Raw genomic sequence first — 22,032 nt, forward strand, 5'->3', positions numbered from 1 at the left:
AGAGCTGACTAGTAGAACCAAGAGTACATTGAAAAGGAAGCGGAGACTGGATTTTGGAGATGGAGATAAACAGGAATAAAACCAGCAACTCGGAAATTGACAAATAAATGTGATGGTATAAAGCATTAATTATGTTTGTGAAACATGACAGAACAAGAAACCTGGAAATATTCAACTTTTTTGACTTTGTTAAACTTGTAGGGGACTCTAAAGCATATGCTGTCCTTAGGAGAGGGAAAGAGAAAGGAAAGGGTTAACTGTAAGTAAAACGAACTTTGTTCTTAACAGTAATATTTGTATAGTGCATGATACCTGCATGATGTAAAGTAAAAATGTCTGTTATTTTTAAGTGTAATGGGAATGGTAAAGTAAACAAGTGCCCCCATTTTTTCCTTCTCTTCTTGTTCAGTTTTAAGAAATGTAGACACTGCAGAATCCGTATATAAAAAAAAAAGATAAGAAAAGTCTTTTTAAAAACATTTTCTCATTCTTGCATAGGGGATTGACTGGATTAAGGCTCTTGGCTGTATCCAAGAACAGGTTTTAAGAGAATAAAAAGAGTCTGTGTTCCCCACGGTTCCAAACGGTTCACCCCGTATGTCCCGTTCAATTAAATCCACAAAATGCATGCATTATCAAAGGCCCATTCACAAGTGAAGATTAAAAATGCACTTTAATAAGCCAAAAAGTCATAAAAATATATATACGTCTCCAGTAAGTGCTTTCATCTCAGTAGTTTGAAACTTCCTCAGATACTATTACATACTTCACATCTGTTTTATCATTTTATTTTAATGTTCAGTTAGTTTTCTGACATTTACTGTGCCATGGTAACTGTAGTATATTTATTTTAAAATTATAAGGTTGATTAGGAGGATACATGAGGGAACTGTGGCAAAATTTAAAGTGGGCAGGTTCCTCTCTGATAATTTTTGTTTGAGCAAAGGTGCCAGCCAAGGATGTCCTCTTTCCTGTTTGTTGTTTGCAGCATATTTAGAAACTTTGGCAAAGAAAACAAGAGACTCAGAAATTCAAGGATGTAATTGGTATGGTAATCAAGAAAAGCTAGCAGTATTTGCAAATGATAGTATTGTATACCTGATAAAACCAGGAAAGGACGTTTCACTGATGTCCTTCAAGGATGCATCTGCAGTCCTTACAAATGGGTTGTCCTGTCGTCAGGCAGCCCTTCGGTCGGCCAGATTCCAAAGTCTGGGTCTGGCCTCGGCTGGTGTCACACTTCACCCGACGTCATAGCGGCAGTTCTTCGGGTATAAAGGCAGCAGCCGACGCCATTTTCCTCAGTCTTTCTTGCCGCCTGGCGCCCAAAGCAGAAGCTGTTCGCAAGTGCCGGTCGGTCAGAACCAGAGATTACTACTACCGAAGACTTCAAAAAAGCTACCAAAGACTTCAAAAAAAGCTAAGTACCCCGTTGGGGACTCTTTCTTGCCTCAGCCGATGTCAGAAAAAGTGAATAACTGTTTAACTTGTGGGAAACAAATACCTCATAAAGATTTCCACTCTTACTGCTTACCTTGTCTAGGCCCAGACCACGACGTAGCAGCTTGTCTAGCCTGTGCTTCTTTCAACCGGCGGACGCTTAGACGCCGGTCGGAATTTGCTGAGGAGTTTTTCGGCTCTGATTTTGCTTACATTATGCCGTCGGATCCTCCGACTCATAATTTCTAAAAAGCGCAAGGAAAAGGACCGACACTCGCGGTCCGCGGTTTCGGCCGAAACCGCGGTTAAGCCAACCGCGAGTGTCTCGGTTTCGGCTGAAACCGAGTCCACGGTTCTTCCTTCGGCTGAAAGCGTTCCTCCTACCGAGGCCTCATCCAGCATGGTGGAATCGGCTTCTGAAATACCACCCGCTCTTGCAGGTTCACAGGATTTATCTGTTACTATCCCCTTGGATATTTCTACCCCTGCACGTGGAGCTGCTAGGCCACCTGCATCTATGTTGATTAAGGCCCTTGACAGGGCTAAAGCAGCAAAATCTACCAAAACTGTGCCTGCTAAGACCCCCTCACACAGGCCTAGCGCTAGTTCACAAATGGAGCTGCTAGGCCACCTGCTTCTATGTCGATTAAGGCCTTTGCCAGGGCTAAAGCAGCAAAATCTACCAAAACTGTGCCTGCTAAGACCCCCTCACACAGGCCTAGCTCTAGTTCACAAATGCTTAGTCTTGCAGAGGATCTCATTTCTTTGATCCGGGGATCCCAACCTCACCCAGACAGGGCCTCTCACCCACCTCCAGAGAAGAGGCCTACAGCAGAGCCCCCTGAGCCAGTTTCTACAGATAACTCCTCTGATGAATCAGATAATTCTAACCCTCCAGAGGGCCCTTTTTCACCTTATGAGGACTCTGATGCAGAAGAGTCCATTCCTTCTGCCTCTCCGCCTGAGGAATTTTCCTTTGGGGAAACCTTGCTTGCTATGAGGGAACAATTTCAATGGCAGGGCCAGGATTTTACAGACTCTAGGAAAAGGCTTAGAACCTTTCTGCATTTGCCACAGCATAGGCCTTTAGCCATTCCTCCAGTACTTACTGTTGTGGATGATGCATTTAATGATGCTTGTACTGCTCCTGATTCTCTCCTCTGGCCCCTGCTAAGCCCGATAGATACTACAGGGTTCCGGACACACATTATCATTTGTATAAGGCCCCTCTTGCAGATCCCGAAACTATCTCCCAGGGACCCAAGGCTGTAGCAGCTACCTCTGCCAAAAACCCCCTCCCCTATGAAAGGGAATCTAGGGCCTTAGAGAGATGGGGTAAAAAAGTTTACACTTCTGCTACTCTTTCAGCTAGAGCCTTGAACTGTCAGTTCCACATGATTCAGTATCAGGAATTTATGTTAGATCAGTTAACTGAAAATCTGTCCTCTGATGAACCATTAGACAAAAAATCTGTTCAGGAAATGGTACATAACATTCAGCAGGTCAGTAATCATTCATTAAAATGCGGCTATGATGCACTGGAGGCTTCCTTTAGATCAGCCATGACTGGCACAGTGATCAGAAGACATGCATGGTTAAAAGAGCAGTCCTTACCAGACCATGTTAAATCAAAGCTCCTAGATGCTCCCATGGATAAGCTCAATTTGTTTGGCTCCCCTGCACAGTAAGTGCTGAAGAAGGTGGAAGAGAAAGCAAAATCTGTCCAGACAGTCAAGGATTTCTTGCAAGTCCAGCCTCCAAGGTTTAGCAGGAACTGGCCTTCCAAGAATTGGTCCTTTCCAGACACCTCCAGAGCTCCGAGAGGCAGAAATAGGCGCTCAAGAGGCAGGGGTCAATCCAGAGGTGCCTACAGGGGACGTCAATGGCAGGCTAACAACCAGCGAGGTACAACCACAGATCCAGCCGCCACCACTTCCACAGGACAATCACAGTGACTTGGCTCTGGCACCACCTACCAGGGAACAACTAGAAGCACCCTTAGGCGGGAAGCTAGCCTTATTTTCAGTAAACTGGCATTACTTCACAGGAGACAAATGGATTTTACAGACAATAGACCAAGGTTACAGGTTTCACTTCCATACTCTACCAAGGAAGAGAGGAATGCCAAACCTACCTCCAAATCAGAAGACAGAAGCTCTACAACAAATAACTCACTTACTAAGGATGAGAGCTGTAGAAAGGGTACCATCTATGGAACAAGGGCAAGGATTTTACTCCAGACTCTTCCTGGTACCAAGAAAAGAAAACCAATGGAGACCTATTCTCGACCTGTCCGCTTTAAACACATACCTCATTGTTCCAAAATTCAAAATGCTGACCCTACAGCAGCTTCTTCCCATGCTGGGCAAGGAGTCTTGGCTGGTAGCTCTAGATCTCAAGGAGGCATACCTGCACGTCCCGATACGACCAGATTGCAGAAGATACCTCAGATTTCTTGCAGGATCAGAGCATTATCAATTCTCAGCATTGCCCTTTGGCTTATCTACTGCCCAGAGTATTCACGAAATGCCTGGCATCAGTAATTGCTCATTGCAGGCTTCAGGGAATTCAAATTTACCCTTACCTGGACGACTGCCTGTTACAAGCGGACAACAAAAACAAATTAACAAAAGATTTGGAAAGGGTCATTCATCTACTACAAGCCCTGGGATACACAGTCAATATAAAAAAGTCAAGGCTGATACCATCCCAAAGGATAACCTTCTTGGGTGCAGATCTAGACACATCAAAGCAAATGGCATTCCTGACAGTAGAAAAACAGGAGCAACTTCCTCTCTACTTCACGGCATTAACAAAGCAGAACCAGCTAACAGCAAGAAAAGTCCTGCAAGCCCTCGGTTACATGGCATCCTGCATAATATTGATTCCACATGCCAGACTACATATGAGAAAGTTACAGTGGTACCTAAGGAATTTATGGTCTCAGTTATGGACTCAAGACCAGCTGCACCTACACATAAATCAAAAGGAAATGCTGACAGTAAAACTGGCAATTCAGGCATTCAGACCATTTCTTCGACAGGGTCAACTGCTGATAAGGACGGACAACACCACAGTTATGTGGTACATCAACAAACAGGGAGGCACACATTCATACCCTCTATGCCGGATGGCAATGGACCTCTGGAATGTGGCCCTGAGCTTCAACATTCAGTTACAAGCAATTTTTGTGCCAGGAAAAGAAAATATACTAGCAGACATCCTAAGCAGAGCTACCACGGATGCCCACGAATGGATGCTACATCCGGACATCTTCAGAACCATTACAGGGAAATGGGGACTACCAGAAATAGACTTATTTGCATCCCCACTCAATCACCAACTGAAAAAATTCGGCACAAGGACGTTCCACCCACTTGCTTGGAAAGTGGACTCCCTATCTTTCAGTTGAAAAAAACTGACAACATATGCATTCCCACCTCTTCCTTTGAGGCACAAGGTGCTATTGAAGATCAAAGAAGACCATCCAAGGATCATCCTGATAGCTCCAGACTGGCCAAGGCAACATTGGTACCCATTACTGAGGAGTATGTCTTGGGAACAAATATGGCCTCTGCCCCTAGTTCTCTTGCTGTTAACACAGAACAACTTCAAAACCCTGCATCCAAACCTGAAAACACTGCAGCTGGCTGCCTGGAGCATTGCATAAGACCAAAAAACCCAGATTTATCTCAAAGGGTTAAAGACATTATCTTGGAGGCTCGCAGACCCTCAACAAGAAAAAATTATTCAGAAAAATGGAAAAGATATCTCATTTGGAGTACTGCAAAAGGAGAGAATGTGTCACTGGTAAACATGGCTAACATCCTGGAATACTTGGCAGAGCTCTTCCACAACGGCCTGTCCTAATCTTCCATTAAGATTCATGCATCAGCTATTTCAGCAGAATACAACTTGGATCCTCCAGTCTTCTCACATCCTCTGCTCAGACAGTTTCTGAGAGGAATTAAAAATGTAAAACCACCTAGGAAGCCACCATTGCCAGCATGGGACTTGAACTTTGTGCTAGAAAAGTTGACACTCCCTCCTTTTGAGCCAGCAGCAACAGCAGAATTACAGTACTTATCATGGAAAACTGCTTTCCTGCTTGCAATCACTTTAGCAAGAAGGGTATCTGAGCTACAGGCATTAATGGCAGTACAGCCCTTCCTGATCTTCCATCAAGATAGTGTCCATGAGAACTAATCCTACTTTTATGCCAAAGGTGGTCTCCAGGGTATCCTTAAATCAAGCAATCCACCTACCTACATTCTTCCCCAACCCACAGAACAGGGGAGAAAGACTGTTGCATACCTTGGATGTACATAGACAATTACGCTACTACCTGGACAGGACCAAGAGCAATAGAAAAACTGACCAGCTACTGGTAGCATATGCAACAGGTATGGAAGGAAAAGCAATTTCAAAACAGTCAATCTCTAAGTGGATAGGAAATTGCATTAGATTTTGTTACTCCTACCATGGGAAGAAAACTCCAGAAAACATCAGGCCTCACTCTACAAGGGCTACAGCCACTACCACAGCTTTTTTACGAGGAGTGGCTACCAAAGACATTTTAGAGGCTGCTACTTGGAGCTCCGTGCATACATTTGCCAAGCATTATAATTTACCTTTATACTCCAGATCCCGAGCAGGTTTTGCCACTGCTGTTTTGCAAGGGATCTTAACTACACCATAATCTTATTTCTCCTCCTCCCCCAGTTTGGCTATGGTATTCTACCCATTTGTAAGGACTGCAGATGCATCCTTGAAGGACATAGTACAGTTTTGTACCTACCATAAATGTAGATGTCCGATAGGCATGCATCTGCAGTCAGGATTACCACCCTCCTTCCCTCTGTGGTACTCCTAGGGTATTTGCCCATCTTGTAGCTAGCTGGGGAATCTATTATGGTGTATTTGTTTGTATATATGTACATACATGCTTATTTTTTGTTTGCTCTCTACTATTTGGAACCATTTGCATTTATCCAAATTTAGCCTTCCTAGAGAGCACCTGGCATCTGGGGCAAGAAACACTGAGGAAAATGGCGTCGGCTGCTGCCTTTATACCCGAAGAACTGCCGCTATGACGTCGGGTGAAGTGCGACACCAGCCGAGGCCAGACCCAGACTTTGGAATCTGGCCGACCGAAGGGCTGCCTGACGACAGGACAACCCATTTGTAAGGACTGCAGATGCATGCCTATCGGACATCTACATTTATGGTAGGTACAAAACTGTACTTTGTGGAACATTTTGAGGCAATTTGATATATTTTTGGGATACAAAATTAATGAAGTTAAAACAAAGGCAGTAGCTGTAAATTATGTACCCACACACATTGGTTCAGCAATATGCATATTTAAGGGGACATGATAAAATGAAATACTTAGAGGAGTATTGATTTAAAAACGTACTTCTCAACCTGTTAGAATAAGAAATCTGGACCAAGCTGTAAATAATAGAGGGACAAAGGCTTTTAAAGATTGCTCTTACAAACGTAGAACGTTGATAGAGTAACAGGTTTTATGTTAGCATGAATTTTCTTGAAGAGTATGATGTCTGAAATTCAAATGTCTGTCATTATTTTTGGACTTCAGCTCTCTGTGATTTGCCAGTAATTTGTCAGAAAATTGGCATTTTATGAGTACGGACCAGAAATATTGAGGCAAAAATCTGGACATTCTGTGAAAAGCTTGACATTTGAAAGGTAGGATTAAAAAGGATTCTGGTGTGGCAACTAAGTATACATGAGAAGAGACTAAAAAGATGATGCAAAAACTGATAAATTGGAAACTTTGTAATACGGATAGCAAGATACAAGCAGTTAAAATGTTTTTAGTCCCTTTAGTATTATGCACAGATCAGGCATATTTTTATCAACCAGAGGAGAAGTTGTGGATAGCAATTTAATAAAGAGTTGAAGGGTTTTATCTGGGAGGGGAAGACTGCAAGGATCAAGTTGGGATAAGATGATTCTTCCAATTAAACAAGGAGGATTTGGATTACCTGATTTGAAGGGGTATTTCAGAGCTACACAGTTAAGGCTGCTATACATAGCACAAGGAGAAACCTTTAATTCAAAGTGGAAAGGGATGATGAAACATGGGGGAGGCTTGGGAAGCAAGGACAGACTGGGATTTTGGATGCAAGTCCTTGGGGAGAATAACAATGGCCATGTAAAGAGTTATATTATTAGGGTGGCAGGAGGTATTCTAATAACTAGGCAATTCAGGAGTAGAGGGGGGAGATCCTGCTGGTGCGGATGACTGCAGATAGGGATGCAGATGGTAGGCAGGAGGGGGCTGGAATTTATTGGAGGAAATTAGTAGGAGAACCAGGGTGTTGGGAGAAAATAATTTGGGGAAGGTAGTGGAATAAGAAGGGGCCAGGGGTTTATTTGGACTGCAGGCTGGAGATTGCCCTGCCTGCTGGGGATTGATGTCTGAGTGTAGGCAAAGGGAAATAAATGGGGGGATCTTAAGGGGAGGGAAGCAGTAGTGGAGTTTTTTTTGTACAGTCTAGATCAGAAGCTGCTGTTAAAGGAATAATTGGTGGAGCATAAAAAATGTTCCATTATAACTGCATGAGTCAATCGGGGGAGGTGGGATTACAATGGCGGGGGGGGGGTGTATCTCCCAGGTATGCAACAAGGTTTAGAAGACTTAGAGTCTTTGCTTGGAAGTGTTTACATAGGTGTTTTTGTACTCTAAGTGGACTCCAGAGAATTTTTCCTCAGGTAGACTGTGGGTATTGGAAGTGTGGTAGGGAAGGAAGAGGTGGCTGGCAGCATGTTTTCTGGGAGTGTATTGAGATGATAGACTTTAAAGATTTCTTGCAGATTGCTCTGTCAGCCATGATGAGTGAGTGAATTGCTGTAACTAAGGAAATTATTTTTTGGACTGTGATGTGGAATATGAGCTGCGTAGACTTGCTAAGTCTCATTGTAGTTGCTGCCAAAAAGCAATTACTAGAAAATGGAAATCAAAGTCTAAACCATCTTTACTAGAAGTAGTGAGTAATAGTGTCGGGGATTGAACAACTGGAGTTGGGGTCTTTGGAGGAGGGTGGGAGCAAATTACATAGGAAGAGATGGGTATTGTGGGAACCGTGCATGCAGAGGAGGGACTGGGTTTAGGGGAGAGCAGGATTTGATTGAGCTATGTGGTGTTTGACAGTGACTGGTTGGATTGTAGATGATTTATAGTGTTTGGAACTACAGTTATGTCAGTATGGTTTGTGATGTGTAGTGTTTGCAATTAAAACTGTCAGTGTGGGTTGTTTTCATTTATATAAATGTATGATTGCTTATGTCATACATCATTTAAAAAGATGTTTTTTTTTTTTTTTTGTTTGTTTTTTTAAAGAAACTCCATTTGAGTCATTACCTAAATCACATAAGCATATGGTGGTTGGACTTGAGTAGCAGGATGCAGAGAGGCTGTATGTAGATGAGGAAACTTTAGAATGGTCGGTGGCCAGTTCATCACAGGGTGTTCTGGATATTTTTGCAAGTTATGCAGAGATCTGTGCAGTAGAGCCTTCGGCTTGAGCTCAACTCTGAAATTCTGTTCATTTTTTGGGCTAGCTAGGACCCAGGGTTTCTCAGTTTGGAACAGCAAGCCATGCTGGTGTTTACACTCGTGGCAGAGGAAGTGACACTTGGGTTGCAAGGGGTTACTTCAGGAAACACTCCCGGAACTGCTGGTTTATGCTTAGATCTCTGATGATTAAATCTGAATTTACTGTATTGGCCAGTACCATCTTGGTATTTGGAGATGTCCTTCAAGGATGCATCTGCAGTCCTAACATATGGGTTGTCCTGCCTAAGGCAGCCCTTCGGTCGGCCGGATTCCAAAGTCTGGGTCTGGCCTCGGCTGATGTCGCACTTCACCTGACGTCATAGTTGCTGTGAATTGGGTATAAAGGCATCAGCCGACGCCATTTTCCTCAGTCTTTCTTGCCGCGCGGTGCCCGAAGCAGAAGCTGTTCGCAAGTACCGGTCGGTCAGATCCAGAGATTTCTACTACCGAAGACTTCTAAAAAGCTAAGTACCCCGTTGGGCACTCTTTCTTGCCTCAGCCGATGTCAGAAAAAGTAAATAATTGTTTAACTTGTGGGAAACAAATACCTCATAAGGATTTCCACTCTTACTGCCTTCCTTGCTTAGGCCCAGACCACGACGTATCAGCTTGTCTAGCCCGTGCTTCCTTCAACCGACGGACACTTAGACGTCGGTCGGAGTTTGCAGAGGAGTTTTTTGGTCCCGCTTTTGCTTACAAAATGCCGTCGGAGACTCCGACTTCACAATTAGCTAAAAAGCATAAGGAAAAGGACCGACACTCGCGGTCCGCGGTTTCGGCCGAAACCACGGTTAAGCCAACCCCGAGTGTCTCTGTTTCAGCTGAAACAGAGTCCTCGGTTCTTCCTTCGGTCGAAAGCTTGCCTCCGATAGCCGAGGCCTCACACAGCATGGCTGAATCTGCTACTGAAATTACCCCTGCTGTAGCAGGCACCCAGGATTTATCAGATACTATTCCTTTAGACATATCTACTCCTGCACGTGGAGCTGCTAGGCCCCCTGCATCTATGTCTATCAAGGCTTTTTCTAGGGCTAAAGCAGCTAAATCTTCTAAGGCCTTGCCTGCTAAAACCCCCTCACACAGGCCTACCTCTAGTTCCCAAATGCTCAGCCTGGCTGAGGATCTCATTTCTTTGATCAGGGGATCCCAACCTCATCCAGACAGGGCCTCTCAACCCCCTCCAGAGAAGAGGCCTAGAGCAGAGCCCCCGGATCCTGTTTCTACAGACTATTCCTCGGATGATTCAGAAAACTCAGATCCTCCAGAAGGCCCATGTTCTCCTTATGAGGATTCTGATGCAGAAGACTCCATTCCTTCTGCCTCTCCTCCTGAGGAATTTTCTTTGGGAAACCTTACATGCTATGAGAGAGCATTTTCAATGGCAGGGCCAGGATTTTTCAGATTCAAGGAAAAGGCTAAGGACCTTTTTACATTTACCACAGCATAGGCCTTTAGCCATTCCTCCAGTACTAACAGTTGTTGATGATGCATATAATGATGCCTGTACTGCCCTGACTCACTTCCCCGGCCCCTGCCAAGCCCGATAGATATTACAGGGTCCCGGACACACACTTTCACTTGTATAAGGCTCCTATTGCAGATCCTGAAACCATTTCACAGGGCCCCAAAGCTGTAGCAGCTGCCTCTGCCAAAAACCCTCCCTCTGAAAGAGAATCTAGAGCATTAGAGTGATGGGGTAAAAAAGTTTATACTTCTGCTACTCTTTCGGCTAGGGCCTTAAACTGTCAATTCCACATGATTCAGTATCAGGAATTTTTGTTAGACCAGCTAAATAAAAACTGTCCTCTCCTGAACCTATAGACCGTAAGTCCCTTCAGGATTTGGTACATAACACTCAGCAGGTCAGTAATCATTCCTTAAAATGCGGCTATGATGCACTGGAGGCTTCCTTTAGATCAGCTATGACTGGAACAGTGATCAGAAGGCATGCATGGTTAAAAGAGCAATCCTTACCAGACCATGTAAAGTCAAAGCTCCTAGATGCTCCCATGGAGAAACAAAGTTTGTTTGGCTCCCCTGCACAGCAAGTGCTAAAGAAGGTGGAAGAAAAAGCAAAATCTGTCCAAACAGTCAAGGATTTCTTACAGGTCCAGCCTCCGAGGTTTAGTAGAAATTGGCCTTCGAAGAATTGGTCCTTTCCAGACACCTCCAGAGCACTGAGAGGCAGGAATAGGCGCCCAAGAGGCAGAGGTCAATCCAGAGGTGCCTACAGGGGACGTCAGTGGCAGCCTAACAACCAGAGAAGTACTGCCACAGATCCAGCTACGACCACTTCCACAGGACAGACACAATGACTTGACTCTGATACCGCCTACCAGGGAACAACTAGAAGCACCCTTAGGCGGAAAGCTAGCCTTATTTTCCGTAAACTGGCATTACATTACAGGAGACAAATGGATTTTACAGACAATAGACAAAGGCTACAGGTTTCACTTCCACACTCTCTACCAAAAAAGAGAGGAATGCCAAACCTACCACCAAACCAAAAAACAAACGCTCTAGGACAAATCAACCACCTACTAAGGATGAGAGCTATAGAAAAGGTACCTCCTATGGAACAAGGGCAAGGATTTTACTCCAGACTTTTCCTGGTACCAAGAAAAGAAAACCAATGGAGGCCTATTCTCGACGTGTCCGCTCTGAACACATATCTCATTGTTCCAAAATTCAAAATGCTGACCCTACAGCAACTTCTTCCCATGCTGGGCAAGGAGTCTTGGCTGGTGACTCTCGATCTCAAGGAGGCATACCTGCACGTCCCTATACGACCAGATTGCAGAAGATACCTCAGATTTCTTGCAGGATCAGAGCATTATCAATTCTCAGCATTGCCCTTTGGCTTATCTGCTGCGCCCAGAGTATTCACGAAATGCCTGACATCAGTAATTGCTCATTGCAGGCTTCAGGGAATTCAGATTTATCCATACCTGGACGACTGCCTAATACAAGCGGACAACAAGACCAAATTAACAAAAGATTTGGAAAAGGTTATACAACTACTGCAAGCCCTGGGATACACAGTCAACATGAAAAAGTCAAGGCTGGTACCATCCCAAAGGATAACATTCTTGGGTGCAGAACTGGACACATCAAATCAGATGGCATTTCTCACAGCAGAAAAGCAAAAGCAACTACCACTCTATTTCATGGCATTAACAACACAGAACCAGCTTACAGCAAGGAAAGTCCTGCAAGCCCTGGGTTACATGGCATCCTGCATAATATTGATTCCACATGCCAGGCTGCATATGAGGAAGTTGCAGTGGTACCTAAGGAATGTATGGTCTCAACACAAGCACAGACTAGAAGCCCAGATTCCAATAATTCCATGCCTGAAACAAGAATTCCTGTGGTGGGCTCAGGCCTGTCAGTTGAACAGAGGACTGCCTTTCCACAAACCTCACCCAAGCCAGACTATCACCACGGACGCCTCAGACCTAGGCTGGGGGGCACACATGGTGGACAAGTGTATGCAAGGCCTATGGACACAAGACCAGCTGAACCTTCACATAAATCAAAAAGAGATGCTGGCAGTGAAACAGGCACTTCAGACATTCAGACCTTTTCTTCAACAAGGTCATTTGCTGATAAGGACGGACAACACCACAGTCATGTGGTATATCAACAAACAGGGAGGCACACACTCATATCCTCTATGCCGGATGGCAATGGACCTGTGGAATGTGGCCCTGAACCTCAACATTCAACTCCAGGCCAAATTTGTGCCAGGAAAAGAAAATATACTAGCAGACACCTTAAGCAGAACTACCACGGATGCCCACGAATGGATGCTGCATCCAGACATCTTCAAAACCATTACAAAGAAATGGGGACTACCAGAAATAGACCTGTTCGCATCCCCACACAACCACCAATTGAGGAAATTCTGCACAAGGACATACCACCCTCTTGCTTGGAAGGTGGACTCCCTATCCTTCAGTTGGGAAAACCTGACAGCGTATGCATTCCCACCTCTTCCTTTGATGCACAAAGTGCTACTGAAGATCAAAGAAGATCACCCAAGGATCATCCTGATAGCTCCAGACTGGCCGAGGCAGCATTGGTACCCGCTACTGAGGAGTATGTCTCGGACACACGCATGGCCTCTACCTCTAGTTCCTTTACTGCTAACACAGAACAACTACAAGATCCTACATCCAAACTTGAAAACACTACAGCTAGCTGCTTGGAATATTACATAAAATGAAATAACCCAGATTTATCTCAGAGGGTTAAAGACATTATCCTGGAGGCTCGCAGACCCTCCACAAGGAAGACTTATTCAGTCAAATGGAAAAGATACCTCATTTGGAGTGCAGCAAAAGGAGAAAATGTATCATTAGCAAACAGCTAACATCCTGGAATACTTAGCAGAACTTTTCCACAATAGCCTGTCTTACTCCTCCATTAAGATTCATGTATCAGCAATTTCAGCAGAATACAACATGGAGCCTCCAGTCTTCTCTCATCCTCTACTCAGGCAGTTTCTGAGAGGAATTAAAAATGTAAAGCCTCCAAGGAAGCCACCTTTGCCTACATGGGACCTTAACTTTGTGCTGGAAAAGTTAACACTTCCCCCTTTCGAACCAGCAGCAACAGCAGAATTACAGTTCTTATCTTGGAAAACTGCTTTCCTGCTTGCAATCACTTCAGCAAGAAGGGTTTCTGAATTACAGGCATTAATGGCAGTACAGCCCTTCCTTATCTTCCATCAGGATAGAGTGTCCTTGAGAACTAACCCTACTTTTATGCCAAAAGTGGTCTCCAGGGTATCATTGAACCAAGCAATCCACCTACCAGCATTCTTCCCCAACCCACAGAACAGGGGGGAAAGATTACTACATACCTTGGATGTGCACAGGCAATTGCGCTACTATCTGGACAGAACCAAGACCAACAGAAAAACTGACCAGCTTCTGGTAGCCTATGCAACAAGAATGGAAGGAAAAGCAATTTCAAAACAGACAATCTCAAAATGGATAGGAAATTGCATTAGATTTTGTTACTCTTTTCATGGAAAGACAACTCCAGAAAACATCAGACCTCACTCCACAAGGGCTACAGCCACTACTACAGCTTTCCTACGAGGAGTGGCTACCAAAGACATTTTAGAAGCTGCTACTTGGAGCTCCGTGCATACATTTGCCAAGCATTATAATCTACCTTTATACTCCAGATCCCGAGCAGGTTTTGCAACTGCTGTTTTGCAAGGGATCTTAACTACACCATAATCATCTTAGTGCCTCCTCCCCCAGTTTGGCTATGGTATTCTACCCATATGTTAGGACTGCAGATGCATCCTTGAAGGACATAGTACAGTTTTGTACCTACCATAAATGTAGATGTCCGAGAGGTATGCATCTGCAGTCAGGATTACCCACCCTCCTTCCCCTCTGTGGTACTCCTAGGGTATTTGCCCATCTTGTAGCTAGCTGGGGGAATCTATTATGGTGTATTTGTTTGTATATATGTATATACATGCTTATATTGTTTGCTCTCTACTGTTTGGAATCATTTGCATTTATCCAAATTTAGCCTTCCTAGAGGGCACCTGGCATCTGGGGCAAGAAACACTGAGGAAAATGGCGTCGGCTGATGCCTTTATACCCAATTCACAGCAGCTATGACTTCGGGTGAAGTGCGACATCAGCCGAGGCCAGACCCAGACTTTGGAATCCGGCCGACCGAAGGGCTGTTATGTGTTATATGTTAGGACTGCAGATGCATACCTCTCGGACATCTACATTTATGGTAGGTACAAAACTGTACTTTCTGCCCTTTCACAGAGGAAGTCTGTCTTTTTTTTATACTAAAGTATCAATATGAGATCGTAAAGGCCCAACATGATTTTTAAACCACGATTACAAGTTTTTTCTATTTAACTATTTTGTCAAAACTTTCTGTCTTCCAGGCTTGAATGCTTCAGGATCAAGTAGCCTTTTTGGTTGAAATAGCCATGTTTGATAATCTAGTAAAGACATTTTAATTATTGAAGGTGCAAGCACCTTTGTATTTACTGGGGATGTTCTGAGGGAGTGTTAGGAGTTTGGATACACGTTTTTTTGGAATGCACAGAATTGGATGGACTCCAGGCTGAGTTAAAATATTGGCATGATAGGCTGTGGCTAGTAAGAGCAACACCAGCTCTTTTTTCTTATTGGCTTGGCATGCTTTCGGAGTTATTTGATACCATTGTGTATGCTGACAGGAGGATTGTACATTTCAAAGTTGTGGAATGCACATGAGGTAATTGTAGCAGATCACCTACTGCAGAGGTGTCTGTCACACATCAATTGATAAAGTATCTATCTGTTATTTATTGTTAATAAGTTGTATTGTGGTGTTGCCATACTAATGGCTCTTGGAAAGATTTGCTTCCTTTCCTAATTTTAGGTTTTCCTCATTGCCAACTCCAGTGACAAATGTCCTGCTGCTGTATTGTTTGCTGAACTGGCAGCTGTCATTGCCTAGTTTGTACAAATAGCAGTTTCACTACACCTTTCCTACATATGAATTCTATGGGATGTGCAGACCTGGAGGGAACTTTTGGTATTAGTACTTTGTTCCAGCAGTATATTGTATTCTTTAGTCATGCATGTTTCCTTTGTATTCACAGGTGGTGATTCCAGTAATGACGTTTACTCGCGTTTCATGAAATCGCACACTTGCTATGACCTCATTCCAACCAGTTCCAAACTGGTAGTCTTTGATACCTCACTACAGGTAATAATAGGTACTGCTTTCACTGTAAGCACTGTATGTCAACAAATCTATGATCTTATTACATATATAATTTTAACAGATTGCAACAGCAACTACCTGATTTAAAAAAAATGAATGGATCTGGGCTGTGTTTACTGTATCTGTTACTCATTGAAAGAGTACATTATCAATCACGTTTAGAGTAGCATTAATTTTTTAGTAGGAATGACTGCCAGAGTAGGAGATATGTTGCTGTCTGATATCTCAGACCTTTGAAATGTGAAGAGTGGATTTTTAGTAGTATACTTTTTGTCATAAAAAGGCCAACAATGTAATTCTCATTTTTCTTATTGCTTAGTTTCCAGTTTGTAACTCTTACACATTTAAACCATTGTCACAATAATCCATAGCAACCAAAACCTTATATTAACTTAGTAAGTAAATTATTTTTTTCCCTGTTTTATTTTCTTTGTAGGTAAAAAAGGCATTCTTCGCACTTGTTGCTAATGGAGTAAGGGCAGCCCCTCTGTGGGACTGTAAAACACAGAGGTTTGTGGGTAAGGAGTCTCAACTTTTTAAAAATTAAATAACATGTTATCGATGAATGAGATACAGATGTGTAATTTAGCTTTTTACATGCCTATCAATAACTTGTAATGTTAGTCTAGCCATACCCTCTCCAAAATGAGATATTTGTACAGTTGTATCGTACAGCTATGGCTAAAAGTACTGGATTTTTGATCATTCAGTTTTTTATTACTTAAATTTAGAGTAGAAGCATGCTGCCTTACTATAGTACTTTACACATTTGAACATTGCTCAGTTTATCAATACAAAATCATTTTTTTCTTGAAATATATGAAGTGCATTCCTTTCTGACTTGGTAAATGGTAAGCACCCTGGAAGTATGTACATTTTTGAAAAAGACCCTGCTACAAAGTTAGCATAATGTAAGTTAGTAGTCATAAAGTATGTGTAGTGCTTTATATATTAAGCGCTGCAGTTCAGAAATACTTCTAGATGAAGCCACTGCTGCCAAAAACACAGCCTTCCAGGAAAGTAATTTGAGATTTATCCTTCTTCTTTACTTATCCAAAAAACATGCAGACAGGTGAACTTAGCAGTCTTGTGTACACGTCCTGTTATGGACTGGTATTTTTTCCTGTCAAAGACTAGTTAATGTGCCTTATTCTTATTGCTTTCCAGCATATGCAGTGATCCCCCCACACACACTAAATAGGATGAAGCTGGTATCCAACACCTTGTGAATGAGGGAATGTGCCAGTAAACTCAAAAGGAGAAAAAGCCAGCTTTTCAGTAACAAATTTAAATGCCATTGCCACAGAAGGCAGGTACTTTGGAGGTATTGTGTAGAATTTCCTTTTAACTGTTTTGTCTCATGGGAGAATGTAACTGTAGGAAATGTTGGCAAACAAGCAGGTGTAGCAGACATATGTATGTTAATGGAAGAGTAGGCCAGGGCTAAGCCCTCACTGTGATAATAGTAGGAAAATCTGTTCCGTGTAGCATGTTATGATTTTCTGCTGGTATGCCTCTCTACTTCAAGACAGACAGTCCTGAGGAAGATGGATTGCTGTTAGGAATCAAACCTTGCTCCTTGGGCCACTCCTCTTTGGCATTTACTTCTTAGATGTTAAAACCAATGTTAAGAGATGGTGGCTAATCAAGTTTGCAGATGACTGCAAACTTGATGCTTTCATAACCTCCCCAGAGGACTACATAGGTCCTACAAGAGGGCCTGTTCCAAAGAGTTGATGCCAAAGCTAAGGACTGAAACTGAATGTCAACAAATATATAATCTTATTCTTTGGCAAATGTGACTCCCTTTAACTGTCACATTCATACTCCACCCCTCTCAAAAAAAAATGATACTGTAGGTAGGCATCTGGAAACCTATGTTGACAACTAACTGTCCCTTGATCACCATGTATCTGCTGTTGTAAGAAAGCTCTTTTTCATTTGCACATCGTATATCTAAGGGTATGGCATCCAGATACAGGAAAATAGTTCTGTTTTTGAGAATTATCATTCACTCCAGCATTACGTAACTTGTCTTTTTTCTACCATCTCTTAAACCTCACTCCTCCTCCTGAACATTATTCTGTGTATTGCTCCCACAAATTCCATTTATTTCTTTGTAATTTGCCCTTATATTTGTTTCTAAATGTCCCCTCTCCAGTTCTTTTATCTCATTTACAATATTCAGCACTTTAGTTACAGTTGATTAGATTTTGATTTCCATTTTCTAGCAATAGCTTTTTTGGCAGCCAAAAGCATTAGACTTGGTAAGACCTTACTATGTCTAGATAATTCAGATTCTGTGTCCTAGCTCAGTCATCCTTTCCTTCGTTACATCCATTTGCTTTCCTAGTGTTTATGACTAAGTACTCTATTGAGTTTTTAAAATCTGCCAACTTAATCACACCGCCAAAATCATGTTTCAGTTACTTTAACTATCACACCTGCAGCATTTTTTGTGTACCTGAAAGAAAATTCTCTGAAGTCTGCTTGGGGTATAAAAATAACTTGGCAAACACTTCCAAGCAAAAGTCCTAAACCTTCTGGACTTTGTTCCGTACATGGGGACCATTTGGATGTTATCCCATTGGTGCTTTGTATACTGCCTTTAGATTTCCACTTCCCAGTGTTTGCTAATCTCTCTTGACCAATTTTTTGTTATGCATTATTTTATGTTCTGTACTAATTATCCCTTTTTAACAGTAGTTTCTTATCTAGACTTAACTCTACCAGAGCCGGTCTTTCACTTAACACTCAGCGAACCAAACTTCTGCTTGGCCTCATCCCAGTCTATTACATGTCCTTCTCTAGGTAATTTGTTCCCAGTAACTTGGCTCCTTTACTAATTTTCTCCAATAAATTCCAGCCTTATCTTGCCTGTTTTCTATGCCCCTATTTACAGTCATCCATATTGGTGAAATCTCCTTAGTCCATTCAGGTTTTGACTTTGCTCTTAAAATATGATTCCTATTCATTTAGTCCATTCAGTTCTAAAATGGGTCCTCTGAGCCGCTTATCCAGGCTGATCTGGCAAAATCAGTGCTCCAACCTTGAGCCCCTGCAAACTTTTTTCCCCTCCCATAATGAATGAATTCCCTAAGCCACCTAGGATCTCGTTTGCAACCTTTATGAATGGACATGGATCTTGGTAGCAAAGTGCGCTACCTCACTTTTCCTGTATACTTGTATAAAATAGTAATTGTTCATCAGTTTTTTTAATTAATATTTCTAGAGTTAGTTGGCCCTTAAGGACATTTTTTACTTGGTAATTTTTTCTTTCTTGCTGTTGTGAGCCCCTTCTGTCAGTTGTTGTTGCTGTGCGTGTGTTATAAAGTTAGAATTAGATACAGATATATTTTTAGATGTAGACATTAGTCTTGTGATACTCCTTTGTATTTTTATACTGATATGTTTTTTGATGTTCTGTTTAGGTAGTTATATAAACATAGGTATTAAGTCTTCAGAAGGTCTTACTGTGTTGCTATACTGTTATCCTCTTGTGTGTGCCTTGTATAACATTTATTTATTTTGCTTTTAGTTCTTCGCCGCTTGTCCTGTGTGAGTTTGAATGCTTTTTCATGGAGGATATGGACAGTCTAGCTTCAAAAAATGTACCTTGTTTGGGTGCAAAATCCCACCACAGGATTGGCACAGCCAATGCGGAGTCTCTCTTGGCGTGACTCACCTCATGGAAAATTGTGAAATATGTAAGGGGTTTGGTCAAAGAGCCCTTTCTGATCAGAGAAATTTATTCAAGGGTTTGTTTCCTCCCCGTCTAGAAACCACCAAACTGAAGAAGCATTCAGAAAAGCATACCAGATCCTGAGACTCTGATCCAAGGAAGTGGAAAGTGGATCTGTTCCCTCTGACTTCAGCACTGAAGTAGCGGAGACTTAAATTCCTTGGCTAAGATTCTAACATGTATACCTCTAGCAGGATCTGACCATGTTGAATCTGGTTCCATCGGAGCCTATACTCTTGCTGGATTCCCCACAAAGAAGCTTTAGAAGCAAAACTGGTACAGCACCTTCCTTCCAGGTCTTTATCTGTACTTTCATCATATTCCTTCAGGTCCTTTAGCTTCAGAGGTACTTCCTAACTAGACCATTTGATGCACTGGTTCCTGCAAACGCAGATGGAATTGAGTCATTCGGACACCTTCTGCTGTGAAAGTAGGCAGATCCATTCTCTTTACCTTGATCTACATTTCTTCTTTGGCCCAGGTTTTTCTGTTCGAGTGCCTTCAGATCCATTCTTTGTTCTGTGGTTCTGGAACTGGTGTCCTCAGATCCTACTTCTCGCATAGCTTAGACTCTAAGGCTACTGGATCCAATTCTTTCAACCGTAATTTCATTGGAGCTAATGCAGTCCCATAACCAAGGAGTTGGGTTGATAGCTTCGATACTGGCTTCGGATCTGTTGCCGTTGTTGTAGCTGTCTGCCTTCAACTCCTCCATTCCGGTCCCCACATCAAAACCCAACAAAGGGTTTGCCCTTGGTGCTCTCTCCTGGCTTCAGTCCCAGAGCTGCAAATGAAGTTTCATATCCATTGATTCGAGAGAGGTCTTCGGATCATTCCAGGGTTGGATCAACTGTCCAGGTGTTCGGGAAGATTATCTGTTCCCCAGCTGGAACCCACATTCAGCCTCACCCAAGATCAGATTCACACAGAGACTCCCTTTCCATCTTGCTTGCACCTTCTCTTCAGGTGGCCAACAGTTGGAGCTGAACCGAAACACTCTGCTCTATAGCAGCTAAGCCATTCCAGATGCACTAAAAAAGAGGAGGTGTGAAGGGAAGCATCTAGATTCCCTGTCAGTGTCTCCCACCTCATGTTTTGACTTGGAAGATCAAGAAGGGGGTTCCCCACTATCACCTTCAAAGGATGTCTCATTTGACGATATCCTGGAGCTCATGCATCGTAAAGAAACTTAATAACCCCCCCAAGAGGGTTCTAATCTAGGCTTATGGTGTAACACTATCTACATCCTTGGTAGTTGTCCTGGCTGATAAGCTTGTAGATTTAGCGGCTCAGAGGTCATGGTAGCAGCCAGACAATTTTGAGGCATTCCCCAGGAAGCCTGACCAGATATGCAGGCCAAATAAATGTCATAATTTTTTGGCTAAATCCACTATAGTGGACATCATCGTTGTGACAGCAGTTATCAAAGGAGAATTATCAGAAGAGTCCCATTTCATTCACCCACCTAGTAAAGAATCGAGGGTAATGGGTAGGCTGGGAAGTTAGGCATATATTTTGGGCACCTTTGTGCTGAGGGCTCTGAACTTTGCCGCATATGTGAATAGATTCCAGAGGGGTTTGCCTCAGCAAGCCCTAACTGCTCTGAAGAATCCACTGATGGTTGACACTAGTAAACAACTGGAAACAACCGTACCCACTTTATCAAGCTTTTGTAACCTCTTCATGCTTCTTATGCATAACACAGTAGATGGATCATGAATAGCAGCTGGGGTGGGAATTGCCATGCGTCTGTATGCTTGGCTGCACTTGTATGATTATTTGGGCAACTTTAGGGCTTCCTTCACAAATGCCTTATATGGTGGTTCATCTATGTTTTTGCATTCTGTCAAGGAAAGGATACAGAAGTGTGAACAGAGTGGAAAGACATTATCTGCTGTTGGAGTTAAGTTTGAGGTTCCACAAAGAGTGTATAGCAGGAACCGAAAAGCACCTTGTTCACTTGATTCCAAAAGTCAAAATGTCAGCAGTTTGACCCACCTATGTTAATGGCCAGCCATGGCAAAGGCAGCCCTTTCAAAGGATGTCAGACCAGAGGGAGAGGAGCTCTGCAGATTCAGGATACCATGGTACCTCCATGGGCAGGAAACAGCAGTATCCCTGAAGGGTTGCACGACTGCTACACTCTGGCTGCAGTTGGGGGCCGTCTGCCCCTCCACTCTGCTGTTGAAGTCTAAGTTCTGATGTATGTGTGCTGTATCTAAAACCTGCACATTATTCTGAAAATCAGTGTATTTTAATTCTGTGGTTTCTAAAACCGATTAGGCCAGTTAATTTTAACTCTGCCGGTCCAGAACAGCATTGAGAAAATGCCATACCACATCCTTAACCTGTCTCTGTGAGTCTTTTAAGTTTGACAGAGTACAAACGGTTAATTATGTCTGTTTTTCTTCCCCATCTCTGTATGCTGTAATGGTAAAATTACACTGTCTGCTGCTAATGTTTTTTACCTTATGAACTGGTGCCTTATTGTACCATGATATCT

General features: G+C 42.9%; 1 protein-coding gene across 2 annotated transcripts in view; it reads left to right on the plus strand.

Annotated features, from left to right (window-relative positions):
• The window catches only part of PRKAG1 (protein kinase AMP-activated non-catalytic subunit gamma 1), a 525,734-nt gene that overhangs the window by 228,756 nt on the left and 274,946 nt on the right, over positions 1-22,032 (plus strand). For both annotated transcript variants that reach the window (XM_044083782.1, XM_044083783.1), the window contains exons 3-4: positions 15,663-15,769; positions 16,224-16,305. In XM_044083782.1, coding sequence (XP_043939717.1) covers positions 15,663-15,769; positions 16,224-16,305 — 189 coding nt within the window. The remainder of the gene's footprint in view (positions 1-15,662; positions 15,770-16,223; positions 16,306-22,032) is intronic.

The sequence above is a fragment of the Protopterus annectens genome, chromosome 9.part0, assembly GCF_019279795.1.
Source record: "Protopterus annectens isolate FY-2018-M chromosome 9.part0, PAN1.0, whole genome shotgun sequence".
NCBI classification, from domain to species: Eukaryota; Metazoa; Chordata; order Ceratodontiformes; family Protopteridae; genus Protopterus; species Protopterus annectens.